At 41.8% G+C, this 18,751-nt stretch overlaps 1 protein-coding gene across 1 annotated transcript in view; it reads right to left on the bottom strand.

The window, feature by feature from the left end:
• Window positions 1–18,751, bottom strand: part of LOC137423816 (uncharacterized) — a 107,007-nt gene that overhangs the window by 29,460 nt on the left and 58,796 nt on the right. Inside the window, exons 3-5 of the mRNA XM_068111341.2 lie at window positions 12,999–13,151; window positions 12,502–12,609; window positions 966–1,064 (exon numbers count right to left, since the gene is read on the bottom strand). Coding sequence (XP_067967442.2) covers window positions 966–1,064; window positions 12,502–12,609; window positions 12,999–13,151 — 360 coding nt within the window. The remainder of the gene's footprint in view (window positions 1–965; window positions 1,065–12,501; window positions 12,610–12,998; window positions 13,152–18,751) is intronic.

Genomic DNA, 18,751 nt, shown 5'->3' with positions numbered 1-18,751 from the left:
ACACACACACACACACACACACACACACACACACACGTTGTGATTTGCACGTACACATGCACCATTGTGGTTTATACACATGTTTGGCTTTGGTTTTACTTTTGGTTTTACTTTGCATGACATCATTTGCTGTGTATTGTATGCACACATTGTTTTTATGTGTTTTATACACATATACGTACATATTGTACACACGTTGTATTGTATACACACGTTATGCGTGACGTGTTGTACAGTGGTATGTTGTGTACACGCGTCTTGTGCGTTACATATTGCACATATTTTGTGCGGACACACACACACACACACACACACACACACACACACACACACACCCATACAAAACACACCATACACACACCTACATGTGCGTGTACATACACACAAACATACACATACATACACACACACACACACACATACACACATACACACACACACACACACACACACACACACATATACACACACACACACACACACACACGTACACAAACACGCTAACGGAGGTGGATACTCTGAGACCCGATAGATCTCCATTCAATCTCCTGACGCCCACCCACGTGTGGGCATATCAGGCAAAAACAACTTGCATGCATACACACACATGCATATGCATGCACACACTCATACATATACACACACACACACACACAAAAACACACACACACACACACACACACACACACAGGTGGATACATCGACACCTGTGAGGGCTCCGTTCACCTTCTGAAACCTGCATTTGGAGATTACAACCAACGACAAACGCACACACAGTGTCTCTTCTAGTGACATTATTCGAAGCAAGATGTCGGGATGGTTTCACATGATCATTTCATGTGACCATCCCTACCTTGTTACTTGCTTACTTTTTGGAGTAACATCTCTACATCGTTTTCAATGAAAAAAAAAGTTTTTTATTACTTGTTTGACTTTTCAGAAGGCTGATTTATTTGGTTTAATACCCTGTCTTGGAAGATGGGTGAAGCTCCAGCTGATAGCAGGCATTTCACAATCTCAAGATGACCTTCCATTGACGCCCGGTGGAGTCCAGTGCGGCATAACTACACACGAAGGTGAATGAAAACAAACAACCGTTGTTATTGAAATAAAATAAAAACCAGGTCATTAGCATTTTCTGCAGTTCTCGCCATTAAAGTATTTCTTCTTCCATTTGCCATAGAGTGAGAAAGCAACCTGAAGCAGACTTGACAGACAAAGATGTGGCGATTTTTGTCTTTGTAGACATCCAATGTTCCAACTTTGGTCGAACAATAACGAGGGATGTACTACCACAGTACTACTACTACTGCTAATCTACATGCCCAGCTAAGCAGCATAGCGACCCACTTGGGGTTGGTCCTTTTGCACTTAAAGTTGTTCTAGACCAAGATTTGAACCCAGGTTATAGGCGAGCCCAAATGAATACATTGCGTTTACTTTATATTCGCGAGGTACCCATGCGACACATGGGTGGAAGGCCAAATGCAAATAAAACAAGAACCAATAACTTCCACATTCCTGTGCCACCTTAAGTGGAACGTCAAACATGGACAGCCGTTTTGTGAATGACTTGGGCAAAAAGCGGCGAATGGCAAACCATGAACCAATAAATTCCACATTCCTGTGCCACCTTCAGCCGAATGTGAGGCATTGACAGCCGGTTCATGAAGGACTTAGGCAAAATACTTACTGCAGCTGAATCATTCTATATGATGAAACTGCAAATGGCGAATCTGCGAATGTCACGGGTGGAAACCCTCAGATGATTTCATTTAAACTCTCTATATTCTCATTCCAAACAGCATAATTCCAATCACAAATTAATAGTATACCATTGATATAACAAAATACAATGTTACAAACACTCATGAGTTAAACACATATGTATAGACGCCATTCTGACATGATTTGTCAGAATGTCAGAATACAAACTAATTTGCCGGCCAGAAAGGGCGGATAGAAAACACTTCGTACAGATCGAAAAATCATAATTGTATTGAGGAATTTATGAAACCTCCCACCCACCTTAGGACACCAGCTGGGACCCAAAACGTTCCACAGAAAGTTTGGCGGAACTAGCCCCAAAACTGAGGGAGTAGTTTGGGGAAGGGCGGACGGGCACTTGTGCTTTATAATGTAGATGAGGGTCATTGAGGTCCTCATAATCGATTTTAGGTTGAGTAAACTATTTTGGTCAGTGTCATATATTTCTGAAATAACCAAGCACTTTCCAGTACAAATGTAACCCTCTAAAGGGCTGTTGTTGTTGTTGTTGTTGTTGTTGTTTTATACCCCGGCATGGAGATAGATGAATAATCTCCAAGGAGCGATAACAGAGATCCCCCACATCCAGGATGGTGTACCCTCCCTTCACAAAGTCAGGGCCACAATAGACGTAGTGACTGAGACGGAGAGAGAAGAGACAAGAGGCAAAGGGCCGGTTCATGGGGAACGATCAGCACTCTGACCGTGACTGTGCTGCCTTGACAAATCCGGGTGGCAGGGAAGAATGGTGAAGATTTCGCCCCCGACCTGCATTGGGGAGGGGGGAGGGGGATGAGAGGGTGGGGTACGAACTAAGAGGCACCCCCAATAGTTTTATTTTTGTATATAAGATCGAGGCTCATGTAACAACCTCCCTCGTGTAAGAGAGGGAAGCACAGAAGCACAACAACAGTAGGGAACAAGGACATTGAGACGTCTGTGGAAGGGAGAGGGCTGGGGGTTGGGGGGGGGGGGGGGGGGAGTGGGTGGTACACGGCATAAAACAAACTGACACTACTAGGAATTTCAGGAAGGAAGTCCTTGATTTAAAGAGGTGGATTTGTGGTGTATTAATGGGGGTAGAAAAGATCAAGGATTTGGATGGGGGAAGATAAGAGATGTTTTTTTTTTTTTTTGTATACAAGATCGAGGCTCATGAAAGAGCGAACATTAATCACACAAAAAGTCAAACCGACATACAAAACACAAAATAAGGGGAGTGGTAGACAAGATGGGGAGAGAGGGGGAAGGACGGACACAAACACAACATTTGAGAGCAAGGACATCGAGAGAACTGTGGGAGGGAGAGGGCTTGGGGGGAGGTGGGAGAGGTATAAAACATATGGACACTGCAAGGACTTCCAGGAAAGAAGTTGGAATTTCCAAAAAGTGTATCTGGGATGAAAATTAGCGGGGGTAGAAAAGATCAAGGTTTTGGATGGGGGAAGATAAGAGATGGTGGTGAACAGCTGTTTTAAAGACCTGTAGGGAGGAGTGGGATTGAAGGGAGTGGGGGAGTTTGTCCCAAAGGCGGGAGAAAAGGGGAATGAAAGAGTGAAGGTGAGCAGAGAGTCTGGATTTTGGCAGTTTAACCATAAGAGGGTCGCAGGCAGATCTTGTGCGACCTGAACGAATATTTGGGGGACAGGGCATAAAGAGAGCTGGGGGAGCAAGGCCGGAGAGGAGTCTGTAGAAGACAGATAGACCACCAACCTGACCGCAGTGAGTGAGTAAAAGGCCCTCGGAGTTAGCTTCATTGCAGGAGATTCCAATGATTCTGAAAGCTTTGGTTTCAACAGCATGAAGCCGGGCAAGGTGTGAGGCAGGAGCACCGGCCCAGAGGTATGAAATGAAACAGTATTCTATTGAGCTGCAGATGAAAGCCTTGTATGTGCTGAGGAGCTCAGGTGTGCCAAGGAAGGACTTCGCACGACGGAGGATGCCCAGACGGCGACTGGCTTTGGAGGCCAGCTTGGAAATGTGGTTTTCCCAAGAAAGATCATGGCAGATAGTAGACCCAAAAGCTTGAGCGACAGAACTTCTTGGAGAGGATTGTTGAGAAAGTGGATGGGAGGGTTTTCCAGTCGGTCTTTTCAGAGAGACATAGTAAGAGTGTGAGATTTGTCAGGATTGAAAGACATGTTCCACTTGTTTGACCAGTCTGTGATTTTGTCAGGTCTGCAGAGAGTGAGGAGGCTGCAGACTGCCGATCTAAGGGATGAGGAATGGAGCAGCAGAGAGTGGAGTCATCAGCAAAGAGATAGAGAGGATTTTCCAGAGAGTCGGAGAGATCATTGATGAAGACCAGAAATAGCACAGGGCCCAGAACACTACCTTGGGGAACTCCAGCCTGAACAGGAAGGGGAGATGAGAGAAATCCATTCAGGGCCACATGTTGACTATGACCAGAGAGGAAGTCCGCAAGCCATGCGTGGAGATTTCCATGGATACCATAGGAGGAGAGTTTGGTGAGCAGAGCTGGGTGCCAGACCGTATCGAAGGCACGTGATATGTCAAGGGAGACAGCTCTGAAAATGGTGGTGAACAGCTGTTTTAAAGACCTGGAGGGAGGAGTGCGATTGAAGAGAGGTGGGAGTTTGTTCCAGAGGCGGAAGAAAAGAGGAATGAATGAGTGAACATGAGCAGAGTCTTGATTTTGGCAGTTCCACAAGAAGAGGGTTGCTGGCAGATCTTGAGCGTCCTCAAGGAATATTTGGGCGACAGAGTACTGCCAGAGCTAGGGGAGCTAAGCTGGAGAGGAGTCATTAGAAGACAGAAAAACCACCAACCTGCCTGTGGTGAGCGAGTGAAAAGCCCTCAGAATTTGCTTCATCGTGGGAGATACCAGTGATTCTGAAAGCTTTGGATTCAACAGCATGAAGCCGAACTAGGTGTGAGGCAGTGTAAGGGATTCCATTTGAATCTCAGGCTAATGGGTGGAGGAGGGGAGGGCAGTATGACCCAATTGGCTCACCAGCATCTGATCATCTCGCTCAAAAGAGAAACTGTTGACAAAACCTTTGTTTGACCTTGCGTTAACATTCTTTCCTTATGAGAGCTCCCTGCCTGCCCTTGCCTCCGAAGAGACTCAGTCTGTGAAATGGAAAAGATGTTTAGTTTGAATTTCTTTGATCATTGAAGTACAGTCACGTGAAAAAGTAAGTACACCCCATGTAAAGTTTTGACTTTTTCAACATATTTCAACATACAGCTATTTGATCTTCATTTCAACAATATTGACAGATAAAGGTGATATAATATAACAAATATCATGAAACATTTACATTTTGTAGTCCATTGTATAATTTAAATAAACATAAATGCAAATTTCACATGTGGAAAAAGTAAGTACACCCTTGGCTCTAATAGGTGGTATTGCCCCCTTTGGCAGAAACAACCTCAAGTAGGCCTTTCTTATAACTGTCTACCAGTCTCTGACATCGACTGGGAGAAATTTTTGCCCACTCCTCCATGCAGAATTCTTTCAGCTGTGTGATGTTCGAGGGGTTTCTTGCATGTACAGGTCGTTTCAAATCCCCCCACAACATCTCGATGGGATTTAGATGCGGGCTTTGACTTGGCCATTCCAGAACCCTCCATTTCTTTCTTTGCAGCCATTCCTTGTTGGATTTACTGTTATGTTTAGAGTCATTGTCATGTTGTAAGGTCCACCTTCAGTTGAGCTTCAACTTTCCAAAAGATGGCCTCACATTATCCTCAAGCACCCTCTGGCACAATGAAGAATTCATAGTGGATTCTATGATGGTGAGCTGCCCAGGCCCTGATGCAGCAAAGCTGCCCCAAACCACAATATTTCCACCACCATGCTTTACAGTTGGTATCAGGTTCTTGTGGTCAAATGCTGCCTTTGGTTTTCGCCAAACATGTCTTCTGGTACTGTGGCCAAATAACTCTACCTTTGACTCAACTGTTCAGAGCACATTGTTCCAGAAGTGTTGGTCTTTGCCTCGGTGTTCATTGGCAAACTTTAGTCTTGCCCTGATGTTCTTTCTGGACAGCAAAGGTTTCCTCCTGGCACACCTCCCATGTAGATCAAATTTGTGCAGCCTCTTTCTAGTGGTGGACTCGTGCACTTTGACATCAACAGCGACGAGAGCCACCTGTAGGTCCCGTGATGACATTCTGGGGTTCTTGGAGACTTATTTCAGCATCTTGCGGTCTGCTCTCGGGCTGAACTTGCTGGGGCGGCATGGCCTGAACAAGTTCGCAGTTGTTTGGAATCTTCTCCACTTGTAGATGATCTTCCAGACAGTCGAATGATTCATTTCAAATTGTTTGGAGATCTTTTTAAATCCCTTCCCAGACTCGTAGGCATCTATAACCTTCTTTCTGAAGGCCTCAGAGAGCTCTTTTGATCTAGGCATGGTGACGGTGACACTTCAACAACAAAGAGCAAACCAAACTAAATGTCTGAGATTTAAATAAGACAGGTTCCTCCAAGATCCTCTCCAACGATGTTCTAATCATTTGCATCTGAGCGAGCTGGTGCACCTGATTCTAATTTTAGTTATTTGAAGTAGTGATAAATGTAGGGGTGTACTTACTTTTTCCACATGGGAAATTTGCATTTATGTTTATTTTAAAATATACAATGGACGACAAAATGTAAATATTTCCTGATATTTGTTATATTATAGCATCTTTAAATATCAATATTGTTGAAATGAAGATCAAATAGCTGTATGTTGAAATACGTTGAAAAAGTCAAAACTTCACATGGGGTGTACTTACTTTTTCACGTGACTGTATATTACACAGAATACGAGTTGGAACGAATTAAGATTTGTTGGTTGCTGGCTGTGTGAGAACCAAAAGGTGCTACTGGCTTAAGCGCCCATATTTACCATGCATGTAATCCTTATCCCTCAATAAACCTCTTGTACAGTGTCCGAGTTGAGGTGCTTATTACAGAACCGAAGGGATTAGGGGAATCCACGACAGCAGGACACCAGCCCAGATGGGAGAGCAGTACTCCATCAAGCTGCGGATTAAAGCTTTGTAAGTGGTGAGGAGCTCAAAAGTGCCAAGGAAGGACTTCGCATGATGGAGGATGCCCAGTCGGGGACTGGCTTTAGAGGCCAGCTTGGAAATGTGGTTTTCCCTGGAAAGATCATGGCAGATAGTGAAACACAAAAGCTTGAGTGACAGCACTTCTTCGAGAGGATTGTTGAGAAAGTAGATGTGAGGGATTTCCAGATGTCTCGGAGAGACAAAGTGAGAGTGTGAGATTTGTCAGGATTGAAAGACATGTTCCACTTGTTTGATCAGTTTTTGATTTTGTCCATGTCTGCAGAGATTGAATAGGCTGCTGCTTGCTGATCTGAGGGATGAAGTATGGAGCGGCAGAGAGTGGAGTCATCAGCAAAAAGATAGAGGGGATTTTCCAGAGTCGAAGAGATCATTAATGAAGACCAGAAAAAGCACAGGGCCCAGAACGCTGCCTTGAGGAACTCCAGCCTGGACAGGAAGGGGAGATGAGAGAATTCCATTCAGGCCCACATGTTGAGTACGACTGGAGAGGAAGTCTGCAAGCCATGCGTGGAGGTTTCCATGGATACCATAGGAGGAAAGTTTGGTAAGCAGGCCGGGGTGCCAGACCATATCGAAGGCACGAGATATGTCAAAGGAGACAGCTCTGATTTCCTGTTTTGCATTGAGGACCTCCATCCATTGTTGAGACAGTAGAAGTAGCATGTCCACTGTCCAGGGTAGAGTGACCGGGTCAGAATCCAAACTGATGATCCAAGATCAAGCCAATGGAGAAGTGGAATGATTTAATATCAGAAACGATGATGAATTCCATGACCTTGCTGATGATTGGGAGCAGGCTGATTGGTCTGTAGTTGCAAGGATCTGATTTTGCACCTTTTTGTGTTAAGCGGTAATGTTGGATGATTTCCATGCAGATGGTAGTTGACCTTGAGCAAAAGAGAGGTAGAAGAGACCAGAGAGAGGGTGTGAACGAGTGGCAGACCAGGATTTAAGGAACCATGGGCTGATACCATCTGGTCCAGTTGCAGAATCAGAGTCGATGTTTGACAGAAACTTCTCCACCTTGTCAGGAGAGAAGGACACAGAGTCCAGGAGCAGTTGGGTTCGACTGGGTAAGGTGGGTACGGACAGAGATGGGATTGGGACACAAGATTTTGAGGCAAACACAGATTTGAGGCATTCAGCTTTTTCACGTGCAGAGTCAGCTGTTTAGCCGTTTGAGGTAAGGGAGGAGAAGGAGGGGGAACAAACACCAGAAACAGATTGACCAGATGCCACCAGGATTTGGAAGAGGAAGACATGTTTGAGAGTTCAGTCTTTAGAGTGGAGAGATATTGTTTCCTGGCTGAGGGTAGACACACATTTGTTCCGAGCTTTGTGAAAGGAACTGAGATTGCCTTCAGTTGGATTTGCCTTCCATGAGGCGAAAGTAAGTTGTTTCAGGGCAACTGCCTCACCACAAGATTCAGTGTACCATGGGCGGGAGGAAGGGTATGACAACTGAAGACGAGATGGGATAAATCTGTGCATGAGAGAGAGAGCAATTTTCTATGGAAGAATTCCCAGGATGAGTTGATGTCAAAGGCGGTAGAGATGGGAGACCAGTCCAGATGATTGATGGCTGCTTGAAGACCGTGCCAGTCAGCCTGTATGAAATGCCAGACTCGTCGATGCTGAGGAGGCTCTCTGAGAATGGCCAGAGAGATGTCCACTTTAACAAGCAAATGATCAGATGAACCGATTGGAGCAGAAGAAGTACAGCAGACATTTGCAGGGAAGTTTGTCTTAACCAAATTTAGAAGAGAAAATGCTCTGTTGACAGAGTTCTGGGTCGGGAAATTTACAGATTGTGTCAATCCCAATGAATCGCAGAAGTCCTTTGCTGAGGTGCAATGACTGGTGAGAGAGGTACCCACACCCAGCCAGCTGGCATGATGACAGTTGAAGTTGCCACATATGAGGAAGGGAGAGTTGGGATGAGTGGATAGAAGTTGGTCCATTTTGTCAGACAGAGAGATGTAAATGGAGTCATCACTGCTTGGAGGACGGTTCAGCTCACATATAAACAAAAGGTAGGAGCGAAGGGGAAGCTGTAGCCAAAGGTACTCCTGGGGGTGGGGTCGAGAGAGGGCAGTGCAAGGAGAGTGAGGAAGAGAGTCTTTGATAAAGATAGCCAGCCCACCACCAGGACGAGGCTCAGGTCTATCATACCGGAGGAGGGAGTAACCAGGAAGAGAAATTAAGGAATCAGAGACATCTTAAAGGAGGAAAGTTTCTGTTAAGCAGATTACGTCTGGTTTTTGTGAAGCAACCTGTATGGAGAGATCAATCAAGTTTAGCGAAGGCCCCGGATGTTTGAGGTCCATATCATTAAGGAAGACGGAGGGGAAGCATAAGACACAGGAAAAGGGAGGGGAGGAGTAGGGAAAGATGAGGGAGCGGAATGGGAGGTGGGGAGACCTTGTGACAGTATGTCGGAGATTGCAGGAGAGCTCGGAGAAGGGGAAGGATGAGGAGGACAAAAGGTTTGATGGTGATGGGATGAGACACAGTGAGGAGTTGTTTGAGAGGAGGCAGAGCAACGTCGAAGGTTGGAGGATGTGGGGGTATGAGTTGGAAGGGAGAGGAAGCGGGGAGGAGGCGGCTTTGTGGAGGAGTAAAGATGCAACTGTGAGGAGGAAGGGTGAGAGGGGAGAATTGAAGACAAATGGTGAGGGTGGAAATTGAGGAGGAGGGGTGTTGGGGGGGAGATTAGAAGGGGAGGGGTGAGTTGGGAGTTTTGAAGGGGAGGGATGAGGGGGGAGATTTGAGAGGGAGGAGTGAGTGGGGCGTTTTGAAGGAGAGGAGTGAGTCAAGAGATTTGAGGGTGAGGAGTGAGTGGAGAGTTTTGAAGGGGAGGGATGAGGGGGGAGATTTAATCGGGTGGAGTGAGTGGGGAGTTTTGAAGGAGAGTGAGTCGGGAGAATTGAGGGGGAGTAGTGAGTGGGGAGTTTTGAAGGGGAGGGATGAGTGGGGAGATTTGAGGGGGAGGGGTTAGTGGGGAGTTTTGAAGGGGAGGGGTGAGGGGAGATATGAGGGGGAGGAGTGAGTGGGGAGTTTTGAAGGGGAAAGGTGAGTGGGGAGATTTGAGGGGGACGGGTGAGTTGGGAATTTTTAAAGTTTTGAATGATTAATGAAAATTGAACATTTATTAGACACTGGGTTTCTTGAGATATTCAAATCAGAGATCCATTTGAAAACGTTTGAGGAGGGGTGGAATGAAGGTGTGTTTAGACTTTAGAGAATGAAGAAAGGAAGAACTGTCCGAGATTGAATTTTTTTTTTGTGATGGAAAGATTTCATGAGCAAATTCATGACAACCTTTTGAACAGGAAGAAAAAGAGCGAGTTATGATATATACAAGAGAGTTCAGTATGGCAGGGGGGAGCTCAACATTTTATAGCAAAACCGTGAACAATCTGGAAAATTCCTGAAACGCAGAAGAGGAGATTAACAAGCCAGGAGAGCAGAGCGGAGTAACCGTATAAGCAATTTGTTAGTACGGAAGGAGAGGCTACCTTTTCATTTTCTTTGTTAATATTATTTCTTATTTTGAAGGTTAGGTGAAAGAAGATCTGAGAGAGAAGGAGATGGGTTGAAGGGGTGAATTAAAATTAAAAATGTGAAAATAATCGGCTGGAGAGAATGGGAGGGGCGGGGCAACAGGTGGACGCAGGCGGGGGAGGAGAGACCGTGACCAGCTGACCGTGACGAGAGAAGGTAAATATTATTATTTTTACTTTTTTACTTTTTTTTGTACAGGGTGCTTCAAAAAATGTTAACATTCAAATAATGTTCATATAAGACGGTAGTTCCATACAAGTGTTAACCTTTTTTGAAGCACCCTGTATTTACGACATCAAACAAAGGGTAAGAGGTTAGGGGGAAAGTATGGGGTTAAAGCGCGATGCTGCGCGCGCTAATGCTTACGCAAAGAGCAAGCGGACAACGCGGTTCATAAAAGAGTCTTTATTCAAAGTACTCAAACTGCAGCACTACTGCTCAGGGCTGCGCGCTCCGCGTATATCGTGAGGCCACGCCTCTCTCCCTGGCGTGGCCCATCCCCACTTGGTGTGCGGGGTGATGTCACCACGTCAGTGCTTTCGTGTCCGCCACAGGGTGAAAAAAAAGGTAATCCAGAGAAAGAACGAACGTATTTTAGAATGTGGATGTTCATGAGAAATGTGATTTTTGTTATTTTAAATGATGGACCATCTGGGATTTTCTTGTCCTATATCGAGCAGAGTTTAGGAAGGACCCATCAGGACCCAAAGGACTGTCCTGCAAAATTTGGTACATATCATAACGGTAATCACTCTGGTCACGTGGTTGTGACATAAATAGTGCGAAGTCCTTCCTTGGCACACCTGAGCTCCTCACCACATACAAGGCTTTCATCCGCAGCTCAATGGAATACTGCTCTCCCCTATGGGCTGGTGCTCCTGCCTCACACCTAGCTCGTCTTCACGCTGTTGAAACCGAAGCTTTCAGAATCATTGAAATCTTCCGCGATGAAGCTATCTCTGAGGGCCTTTCACTCACTCACCACAGGCAGGTTGGTGGTCTTTCTGTCTTCTACCGACTCCTCTCCGGCCTTGCTCCCCCAGCTCTCTCTGGGCTCTGTCCCCCAAATATTCCTACAGGTCGCACAAGATCTGCCAGCAACCCTCTTATGGTCAAACTGCCAAAATCAAGACTCTCTGCTCACCTTCACTCTTTCGTTCCTCTTTTCTCCCGCCTCTGGAACAAACTCTCCCACTCTCTCCAATCCCACTCCTCCCTCCAGGTCTTTAAAACAGCTGTTCACCACCATCTCTTATCCTCCCCCATCCAAAACCTTGATCTTTTCTACCCCCGCTAATTCACCCCAGATACACTTTTTCGAAATTCCATCTTCTTTCCTGGAAGTCCTTGCAGGGTCCATATGTTTTATTCCTCCCCTACCTCGCCCCAAGCCCTCTCCCTCCCCCTCAAGTCCTCCCAATGTCCCTGCTCTCAAATGTTGTGTTTGTGTCCTTCCCCCTCTCTCCCCATCTTGCCTACCGTTTCCGATGTTATTTGTTTTATGTGTCGGTTTGTCTTTCTGTGTGATTAATGTTCGCTCTTTCACGAGCCTCGATCTTGTATACAAAAAAGAAAAGAAAAAATAAAGTGTATTTTGTGATTTGGTGACATCTGCCGGTACTGATGGTAACTGCAAAATATTATGAAAGTTGTTAGCGTGGGAATGGTAACGTTTCTTTGCGCAAATCAACACAGTGGTGCCTTCGCAAAGGACACCGTGGGATCTTTAACGTCCAACAACTAATGTTGGCAGACATGACGCCATGTTTAACGTCCATCCAAGGAACGGCACACACATTGATGAACCACTCTGCCTGGGAGACAGCAAGATGACAGTTTTTCCTGGTTCCTGATTCGAACCCAGGCTAGACAGCTAAGAGACGAGTGTGCAGTACCTCTACGGCCTAGGCCATCCGGTGAGCCCAAGTCGCTATGTCTTTGCTGGACCAAATTTTGGAATCGAATCCACACCAGGTGAGGACAATGCAACAAGCCTACCCCCACCACCACCAAGCCGCTTCATACACCAGAAAGGAAATTACAAGGGCATTTTATACTGTGGTATGGAGAATAAACATGGATGCAAGTAAGCAGGGTACACGTTGTAGTCTCCCTTACCTTATCACAGGTGTTGGCATCGCCTCCGTCTGCCAGAAAGTGCTCAACGACACGCAAATGCCCGTCGCATGTTGCCTGCAGAAACATTGACCCATCCACCGGACCTTCCTAAAGAAAAGGGATGAAAGTATGGAGCCTTATGGAACCTTTTAAGGAACGTTAAAGGGATAAGAATGGATGAAAAGTTTAGTTAAACAGGTGTTTTATTTTGGCAAGACTATATATCGGAGATAGCTTTTACCATACTGCAGGGAATTTACATCAGTATGGTTTTTGACTTTATTAGAATACATTGCAAATATTTGTTTATAGGCCCATCTATCACATCAGCTGAATGAGGGAGAAGGTTTTACCTTTATCGTGAAAGAAGGAAGGGGTTCAAACTTCCACTATAACTTCCCCTTCCTGTGATCCATGGACCAGCTTCCTCCGTCAATCATGGAATGCTATTGCTATGAATGACACACCGTAGATACCGAGGCCACAGCGGCTCTCACCGGAGGTTGCGGCTCTGCTTGCGGTTCGGCTTGAGGTAGCGATGCGGCTCGGGCGAGGCGGCGCCGACGGAGGCGCGTGGAGCGAGGACAACCGGCCAGACGGACGATGTCCTGGTGGAGCTCTGCAGATGACTTTCGCCGCCATTTGCTTTCCTGAGCTCACAAACAACGTGTTATGGTCATTTATGTAAACCAGGTCGATTTGCATAACCAATTATAATCAACAAATTGTCAACTTTAAAACTCCGTAGTTAATCGAGGCATTCAACATACAGGATGGTGCACAAAATGATGACGTATTTAAAGTGTATGGAAAATACTCGTATGTTAATGTTTATATAAAGCAATTTACATCAATTATTGAGGATATTTTTGGAGATTCATTTGTCGGAAACAATATGGCTACCATTTCACCAATGGATTTCCTCCACCTGACAGGTAGTCAGTCTACCTAGAATGGTTCCACAACTTTAACCTTCAGCTGGGTAACACTCGTGGTCTTCATGGAAAGCTTTTCACTCCCCATATAGGAAATCATCGCACGGATTTAAACCTGGGGCCGACGACGGGGTCATGTCCTTCCACATTGGTACCTGCAGTCTGGAGAAGTGAGGGAATGACCCGATCTTCAGGAGTTTCATGGAGAAAATGAACTACAGGTGAAAATGAAGTACAGGTCAAGCAATGTGTGCATTTCCATCACCATGCACTCTGTGTTGGGATCGAACCCTCATCATCCCACCAATGTTCAGAAGCATGACCAGATATTCAGTCAGATGAACTGTCCCGTTGATGAATGTTGGTCCAAGTAACACCTCGGAACCTGACATAACCAAACAAACCCGGTGCCTCTTCACAATGTACACAATCATGTCCACGAGAACTTGGTAAATGTTGCATATCTACATTATAAAAGGAGCCGTACTTGTGTGTGAGTTCCAGTTTATCTGACTCCACTACAAATTCTATACCACAGCTGACAATTTAGGAACCCGTTAGAACCCTTTAGAAGAACCCTTGAGAACTACCCTTAAGAACCCCGACAATTACCCTTAAAAACCGAATAGAATTACCCTTTAGAATTACCCTTTAGAATTACCCTTAAGAATTACGCTTTAGAATTACACTTTAGAATTACCCTTTAGAATTACACTTTAGAATTACCCTTTAGAATTACACTTTAGAATTACACTTTAGAATTACCCTTTAGAATTACCCTTTAGAATTACCCTTTAGGATTACCCTTTAGAATTACCCTTTAGAATTACCCTTTAGAATTACCCTTAAGAATTACGCTTTAGAATTACACTTTAGAATTACCCTTTAGAATTACACTTTAGAATTACACTTTAGAATTACCCTTTAGAATTACCCTTTAGAATTACCCTTTAGAATTACCCTTTAGAATTACCCTTTAGAATTACCCTTTAGAATTACCCTTAAGAATTACGCTTTAGAATTACACTTTAGAATTACCCTTTAGAATTACACTTTAGAATTACACTTTAGAATTACCCTTTAGAATTACCCTTTAGAATTACCCTTTAGAATTACACTTTAGAATTACACTTTAGAATTACACTTTAGAATTACCCTTTAGAATTACCCTTTAGAATTACACTTTAGAATTACACTTTAGAATTACCCTTTAGAATTACCCTTTAGAATTACCCTTAAGAATTACGCTTTAGAATTACACTTTAGAATTACCCTTTAGAATTACCCTTTAGAATTACACTTTAGAATTACACTTTAGAATTACCCTTTAGAATTACACTTTAGAATTACCCTTTAGAATTACCCTTTAGAATTACACTTTAGAATTACACTTTAGAATTACACTTTAGAATTACACTTTGGAATTACCCTTAAGAATTACGCTTTAGAATTACCCTTTAGAATTACCCATTAGAATTACACTTTAGAATTACCCTTTAGAATTACCCTTTAGAATTACACTTTAGAATTACCCTTTAGAATTACCCTTTAGAATTACACTTTAGAATTACACTTTAGAATTACCCTTAAGAATTACCCTTTAGAATTACCCTTTAGAATTACCCTTTAGAATTACCCTTTAGAATTACACTTTAGAATTACACTTTAGAATTACCCTTTAGAATTACCCTTTAGAATTACACTTTAGAATTACCCTTTAGAATTACCCTTTAGAATTACACTTTAGAATTACACTTTAGAATTACCCTTAAGAATTACCCTTTAGAATTACCCTTTAGAATTACCCTTTAGAATTACCCTTTAGAATTACCCTTTAGAATTACCCTTTAGAATTACCCTTTAGAATTACACTTTAGAATTACACTTTAGAATTACCCTTTAGAATTACCCTTTAGAATTACCCTTAAGAATTACGCTTTAGAATTACACTTTAGAATTACCCTTTAGAATTACACTTTAGAATTACACTTTAGAATTACCCTTTAGAATTACCCTTTAGAATTACACTTTAGAATTACCCTTTAGAATTACCCTTTAGAATTACACTTTAGAATTACACTTTAGAATTACACTTTAGAATTACCCATTAGAATTACCCTTTAGAATTACACTTTAGAATTACACTTTAGAATTACCCTTAAGAATTACCCTTTAGAATTACACTTTAGAATTACCCTTTAGAATTACCCTTTAGAATTACACTTTAGAATTACACTTTAGAATTACACTTTAGAATTACCCTTTAGAATTACACTTTAGAATTACCCTTTAGAATTACCCTTTAGAATTACACTTTAGAATTACACTTTAGAATTACCCTTAAGAATTACCCTTTAGAATTACCCTTTAGAATTACCCTTTAGAATTACCCTTTAGAATTACACTTTAGAATTACACTTTAGAATTACCCTTTAGAATTACCCTTTAGAATTACACTTTAGAATTACCCTTTAGAATTACCCTTTAGAATTACACTTTAGAATTACACTTTAGAATTACCCTTAAGAATTACCCTTTAGAATTACCCTTTAGAATTACCCTTTAGAATTACCCTTTAGAATTACCCTTTAGAATTACACTTTAGAATTACCCTTTAGAATTACACTTTAGAATTACCCTTTAGAATTACCCTTTAGAATTACACTTTAGAATTACACTTTAGAATTACCCTTTAGAATTACCCTTTAGAATTACACTTTAGAATTACACTTTAGAATTACCCTTTAGAATTACCCTTTAGAATTACACTTTAGAATTACCCTTTAGAATTACACTTTAGAATTACACTTTAGAATTACACTTTAGAATTACACTTTAGAATTACCCTTTAGAATTACCCTTTAGAATTACACTTTAGAATTACCCTTTAGAATTACCCTTTAGAATTACACTTTAGAATTACCCTTTAGAATTACACTTTAGAATTACCCTTTAGAATTACCCTTTAGAATTACCCTTTAGAATTACCCTTTAGAATTACACTTTAGAATTACCCTTTAGAATTACCCTTTAGAATTACCCTTTAGAATTACCCTTTAGAATTACACTTTAGAATTACCCTTTAGAATTACACTTTAGAATTACCCTTTAGAATTACCCTTTAGAATTACACTTTAGAATTACCCTTTAGAATTACACTTTAGAATTACCCTTTAGAATTACCCTTTAGAATTACACTTTAGAATTACACTTTAGAATTACACTTTAGAATTACCCTTTAGAATTACCCTTTAGAATTACACTTTAGAATTACCCTTTAGAATTACCCTTTAGAATTACACTTTAGAATTACCCTTTAGAATTACACTTTAGAATTACCCTTTAGAATTACCCTTTAGAATTACCCTTTAGAATTACCCTTTAGAATTACACTTTAGAATTACCCTTTAGAATTACCCTTTAGAATTACCCTTTAGAATTACCCTTTAGAATTACACTTTAGAATTACCCTTTAGAATTACACTTTAGAATTACCCTTTAGAATTACCCTTTAGAATTACACTTTAGAATTACCCTTTAGAATTACCCTTTAGAATTACACTTTAGAATTACCCTTTAGAATTACACTTTAGAATTACCCTTTAGAATTACCCTTTAGAATTACACTTTAGAATTACGCTTTAGAATTACCCTTTAGAATTACCCATTAGAATTACACTTTAGAATTACCCTTTAGAATTACCCTTTAGAATTACACTTTAGAATTACCCTTTAGAATTACCCTTTAGAATTACACTTTAGAATTACCCTTTAGAATTACCCTTTAGAATTACACTTTAGAATTACCCTTTAGAATTACCCTTTAGAATTACACTTTAGAATTACACTTTAGAATTACCCTTTAGAATTACCCTTTAGAATTACACTTTAGAATTACACTTTAGAATTACACTTTGGAATTACCCTTAAGAATTACGCTTTAGAATTACCCTTTAGAATTACCCATTAGAATTACACTTTAGAATTACCCTTTAGAATTACCCTTTAGAATTACACTTTAGAATTACCCTTTAGAATTACCCGTTAGAATTACACTTTAGAATTACCCTTTAGAATTACCCTTTAGAATTACCCTTTAGAATTACACTTTAGAATTACCCTTTAGAATTACCCATTAGAATTACACTTTAGAATTACCCTTTAGAATTACCCTTTAGAATTACACTTTAGAATTACCCTTTAGAATTACCCTTTAGAATTACACTTTAGAATTACACTTTAGAATTACCCTTTAGAATTACCCTTTAGAATTACCCTTTAGAATTACACTTTAGAATTACCCTTTAGAATTACCCATTAGAATTACCCTTTAGAATTAAACTTTAGAATTACCCTTTAGAATTACCCTTTAGAATTACCCTTTAGAATTACCCTTTAGAATTACCCTTTAGAATTACACTTTAGAATTACCCTTTAGAATTACCCTTTAGAATTACCCTTTAGAATTACACTTTAGAATTACCCATTAGAATTACCCTTTAGAATTACACTTTAGAATTACCTTTTAGAATTACCCTTTAGAATTACACTTTAGAATTACCCTTTAGAATTACACTTTAGAATTACCCTTTAGAATTACACTTTAGAATTACACTTTAGAATTACCCTTTAGAATTACCCTTTAGAATTACCCTTTAGAATTACACTTTAGAATTACCCTTTAGAATTACCCATTAGAATTACCCTTTAGAATTACACTTTAGAATTACCCTTTAGAATTACCCTTTAGAATTACCTTTTAGAATTACCCTTTAGAAATTTTTTATTATTATTTTTTTTTTGTTTTTTTGTATACAAGATCGAGGCTCGTGAAAGAGCGAACATTAATCACACAGAAAGACAAACAGACACACAAAACAAATAACATCGGGAGCGGTAGACAAGATGGGGAGAGAGGAGGAAGGACACAAACAACATTTGAGAGCAGGGACCGAGAGACATGGAGACATCGAGAGAACTGTGGGAGGGAGAGGGCTTTTGGGGGGGAGGCATGGGAAGGGGGGGGGGGGGTGGGAGAGGTATAAAACATATGGACACTGCCAAGACTTCCAGGAAAGAAGTTGGAATTTCAAACAAGGTGGATCTGGGGTGAATTAGTGGGGGTAAAAAAGATCAAGGTTTTGGATGGGGGAAGATAAGAGATGGTGGTGAACAGCTGTTTTGAAGACCTGGAGGGAGGAGTGGGATTGAAGTGAGTGTGGGAGTTTGTTCCAGAGGCGGGAGATTCCAATGATTCTGAAAGCTTTGGATTCAACAGCGTGAAGCCGAGCCAGGTGTGAGGCAGGAGCACCAGC

This window comes from Myxine glutinosa, chromosome 3 (assembly GCF_964187855.1).
Source record: "Myxine glutinosa chromosome 3, kmMyxGlut1.1, whole genome shotgun sequence".
In the NCBI taxonomy this organism is placed as follows: Eukaryota; Metazoa; Chordata; class Myxini; order Myxiniformes; family Myxinidae; genus Myxine; species Myxine glutinosa.
The sequence above is the reverse complement of the archived record's forward strand: the minus strand, read 5'-3'. Positions and strand labels throughout refer to the sequence as shown.